The sequence below is a fragment of the Neopelma chrysocephalum genome, unplaced genomic scaffold, assembly GCF_003984885.1.
Source record: "Neopelma chrysocephalum unplaced genomic scaffold, ASM398488v2 Primary Assembly neopelma1_94763, whole genome shotgun sequence".
Lineage (NCBI taxonomy): Eukaryota > Metazoa > Chordata > Aves > Passeriformes > Pipridae > Neopelma > Neopelma chrysocephalum.
The window spans coordinates 1-4713 of NW_020923469.1; the positions used below are offsets into that span (position 1 = coordinate 1).

At 55.1% G+C, this 4713-nt stretch overlaps 1 protein-coding gene across 1 annotated transcript; it reads left to right on the plus strand.

The window, feature by feature from the left end:
* Positions 1-7: 7 nt before the first annotated feature.
* Positions 8-4661, plus strand: LOC113980588 (cullin-9-like; the record flags this gene model as incomplete). The annotated part of the gene is made up of 5 exons (XM_027707816.1): positions 8-605; positions 2879-3033; positions 3398-3916; positions 4057-4192; positions 4387-4661. Coding segments are annotated over exons 1-5 (1680 nt in total), but the record flags the coding sequence as incomplete, so codon positions are not given.
* Positions 4662-4713: the final 52 nt, after the last annotated feature.

Below are 4713 nucleotides of genomic sequence, written 5' to 3' on the forward strand. Positions count from 1 at the left end.
ATCTGCTGCCATGGTGAATGAGAAGCACGATGGCAACCTGCTTGTGCAGCTGGGACCCAAACTGCAGGCCTACCCGGAGAAGCTGCTCCGGCAGCGTCGAGGCCACGACAGCCGGCCTGAATACCTGATCCAGTGGAGTGTGATTAGCTCGGAAGAGAGAGCAGTGGGAGGCAGCAGTGCCTCCTGTGCAGAGACCAAGCCAGAGAACATCTCGATGTGGATGTCTGCAGAAGAGGTCTGTGCCAGCTGCCCAGCACTGCTGGGCAAGAGGAAGCTTGAAGGGCCGTGGGTGAAAGAGGAGAAGGCACCAAGTCCGTTGGCTGCAGATGTCCCGCTGGACGAAGCCTCGCTGCTGGAGATGAAGGCTGATGTCAGGAGTCTGGTGCAGCGAGCCATGCGGCAGGTGGCCGAGGCCGGGACACCCAAGTGCTCCATCCTGAACACTGTGCACGTGCTGAGCGCCTACGCCGGCATTGGCTCTCTGGCGGGTGCCTTCAGGGAGACGGGAGCCCTGGACGTGCTGATGAAGATGCTGTGCCACAGGGAGAAGCAGATCCGCCACAGTGCCGGCAAGATGCTGCGGACCCTGGCTTCGCAGGATGCAGGTGGGGGCTGCTGCTGCTCAGTGCCACTGTGGAGGTGCTGCTGGGCAGCTGAGGGATGACAGTCCTTTTGTAGGGGTGAGATGCCTGGGAAACAGCATGCCTTGGGGCTTGTTGGCAAAAGGGGAAGAATCAGTCTGGATCTTCCAAACTTCCTCAGTTGTAGTTGTCTGGATTGCTGTAAGAGTTAAAAACCCCTGCCAGGGGGTTTCTGAGCTGGGATGCTAATTAACTGTTAGGAGTGTTAAAGAATATTAGGGGTGGCTGTCTCCTCCAGCAGTTCCACCACCTCTCCTGCTCTGCCACTGGAGCCAGCCTGAGGAGTCTGGGGTTCCTCAGCCTGAGTGGTGCAGCTGCCACTTTCCCATTTGCAGGTTCAACCAGTAGCAAAGCCCATCCCAGAGCACAGACACATGCAGGACACTGACAAGGCTGGGCACAGACAGTGGTGCTGTCTTCAACAGCACGTCTCCTAAGAGACTCACATAAACACAAGCACAGACAGCCGTGTCCCCTCCTGCTCTTCGTCCAGCCGAGACAGAAGGTCGCTCCTGCCAGCACACACTGCACTTTCCAGGTTCACAGTTACACACACATTCGTGGATCCCTTGGGTTCCAGCACAGCCCCTCTGTCTATCCTGCACCTGTGCCTGGATCCAAGCCTGCCTACCAGCCTCAGGAGTTCCCCTGTTCATCCATTTGTCAAGCTCGATGCTTGCTGACAAACATATAGCACTCAGACACTTGTTCCTCCCACAGTCCACATTCACAAGTCCCTTGGGACTTCCAGCACAGACCACCACCTGCCTCATATTTTGGTCTGGACCCAGGACCTCCTACTTTCCAGCTAATCCAGCATGAAGTTTTGCTAACAAATTAAATGCACACTCCGTGCCCAGCAGGATTGGGGAAGATAGAGACACTTGCCCTTTCCCGCTGGCACCAGGCACTGCAGTCCTGCTTCAGCTGCTGATGCTGACCTCCTCACTTGCCTCCCTTCCAGTAGCTGTATTTTGGGACACACACTGTTCGGTCCCCAGTGGCTGATGGCCAAGGACCCTCCCTGCTCCAGTCACTAACACTGAGACCCTTGCACTTGTCCCAGTAGCTGGCACCTCAGACCAGGGACACCTACACCCTGATCAGACTTGAGTAGCTTGTACTGAGTCCACTGTACACCAGTCTTCCCAGTAGCTGGCTCCAGGCTCAAATCCATGAGACCTTCCCCAGAACCAGAGGGCAATGGCATTTCCAACTGTCAGTCTTTCCACTTGCTGACTCCACAGGGCTCCTATGCCCCCAGTTAGGCTCCAGGTCCTAGTACCAAATGCGATTCACACAGGTCTCACCAGTAGCTGGCACACAGTGCTTGCAGTACACACACACATGGGGCAGAGAGAGTTAGAAAAGATTTAATAAGAGGACATAACAAAGTAGGACAAACTGTGTCAATGAGGTACAGGGCTGTCAAACAAGTGTACTGGCTAGCCATGCTTTAAACATGACTGGTGCCTTTTATATTCCTTTCTGTGCACCCTCTTTTGTGTTCCTTGCCAATTCCAATTACTCAGATAATCTTACTGAAAAATAATCATTCTTAAACTCCAGATGTCCTTACTAATTATTGTGACTGACCAGATTTCTTTCTCCTCACTACCTCCATTAGCATTTGTCAGTCACGTTTGTGATTCTTTATGTTATCATTTATGGCTTCGTTCTTACTTTCACTTTTTGCAGTGAAAAGGTCCTTGACTAGATACACTTAGAGGAACAGACAGTCTGCTTCCGCATACCCTTGCAATGAAGACTGGTGCCAAGGGGCTTGGCAGAAGCCTGGAGGATAGACGCTGATCCTCACCCAGTTCTCATTTAAGAGGAGCTGCCATGACTTAGAAGTGCCTGATGAGGCTTGGGTGCACCTGGAAGGTTGCTGGTTGTGATGTATCCCACAAGAGATCTGGTTTCCCCGTCCTAGTGTCTGAGTTCATGCAGCTCTGAAGTGGGGCAGATGAGGGACTGATTGAGGTTAAAACTTCTTTTCTTCCCTGGGACCCTGATCTGTAGTCAGTTATTTGGGTGGCTGCTTTGGGTGAATCTTGCAGCTTTTGGGGTAGAAAAAATACATTGTGGAGCAAAATGTTGCCACTCTAGATGGAAGGACAGAACATGGTTCAGGTGACAGGGAGCAGCAAAGCTGTTCCTTGCCTGTGGATCTGTCTGAGGGTGGGGTGCGGGTTGTCTTTATGGGGCCTGAAGAGTTTTTGTTGCTGTTGCAGAGAGCCGGGCCTATATCCTGCGTTCCCTGAGCCAGCAGGATGGCATTGAGCAGCACATGGACTTTGACAGTCGCTGCACCTTACTGGAGCTGTTTGCTGAGATAACATCCTCTGAAGAGCAGTGCATGTCCTTTGAGGGGATTCCCCTTCCACAGGTAGTGGCAGGCCCTGCCAGCCCTGGGCCTGTGGGGCTTTAGGGGCCAGGAGGGGTGGGAGTGGAGGGCCAGGGCGGTGTCCTTGTTTGGGACAAGAAAGTAGTTGGAGTTGGGCAGCTGAGCAAGACAGGGTATTGGGAGAGCTGGCACAGGATCTGGGCCTGGCATGAGGCTGAGGGTGGAGGAGGGGCACATGAAAGCCTTTCTGTGAGCAGGGAGACGAGGGTGGGCTGAGAGGTCTCTGCTGCTGCCAGCTGGTCCAGAGCTCTCCTGGGATCCTGACTGTGGATGAGCTGGTGGCTCGGAGAGAGCTGGGAGCTGGAGGTGCTCTGCAGGCTGAGTCTGACAGCTGTGCTTGTCGCAGATCCCTGGGAAGCTGCTGTTTGTCCTGGTGAAGCGCTACCTGTGTGTCACTTCTCTCCTGGACAAGCTGAGAAGTGGTGTGGAGCAGGGAGAGGAGCAGCAGGAGTGTGCTGTGCCCAGCCTGCTCCCTGAGGAGAGGAGCTGTGTGAAGCAGGAGTTTGAGTTCAGCATGGCCATGGCAAACCTCATCTCGGAGCTGGTGCACGTGATGGGCTGGAACCACAACCACAAGCCAGAGCTGCCACCCCGACAGGAGCTCCGGCCTCGCACCACCCGCTCCATCTTCCAGCACAAGACTCCAGCCAGCACTGCTGCTGAAGCAGCCCCTATTTCCCCACCAAAAGAGCCCATCACCTTCAAGACACGCTCAGCCTTCCCAAGCCGCAGCAGCTACGTGGAGTACGTGCAGGCGAACCTCACGTGCGGCATGCGAGTGCGCATGCTGGAGGACTACGAGCAGGTCAGCGCAGGTGACGAGGGTGAATTCCGCCGCAGCAACGACGGCATGCCGCCCGTGCAGGTACCCTCTGCTGGGGACCAGGGGCTGCCAAGGGGCCTGTCTGCTCTGTTGGCTACAGGCTGTTGTGCAGCCTTCCATGGGGACAGTGGGGTTGGGCTTGCCTTCCCTCAGCTGGGCCTCTGTTGGGCTTTCCTCTTCAGGTGTATTGGCAGGCCCTGGGCTGTACATACTGGGTTCACTGGCATATGGTTGAGATGATTGGCCCTTCAGAGCAAAAGGAACTTGAGGGCCAGGAGAAGGTGAACACCCTGACACAAAAACACAGACTGAGAGCAGGTGAGCAGCCTATCAGTCTCCTTCCAGCATGTTCTCCCTCTCCCACTTCCCCTCCCTTTCTCCCAGCAGGCTGGGGACCTCTTCTACCCAGACAGTCCACATGAGCTCTTTCCTTGGGGAATGTAGAGTGTACAACAGAGGATGGGGGAATTGGCAGAGCTGACAGTGCCCTTCCTTGCTCTGCTCTCCTGCAGTTGCACAACCATTTTTGTGCAAGCCCTTGGGAGGTCTGTACTCCCTGCCTTACCTGGGGCAGCCGCCGACCAAGGCTGCAGAGGCCCTGAGCCGTGCCGAGTGGTGGGAGCTGCTCTTCTTTGTGAAGAAGCTGGAAGCACAGGAGCAGAAAGAGATCACCTTTCTCATCCAGCATGACCAGGGAGAGCAGGTATGGGCCAGTGCCTGCAGTGAGGAAATGGGAGGGAGAAAGCGAGGGAGAACATTAGGGAAAGGACCAGGACCAGTGGAGATGGCAAACATAGCTTTGCTGGGACAAGCTCCCCATGGTTTTGCCATCCCCATTC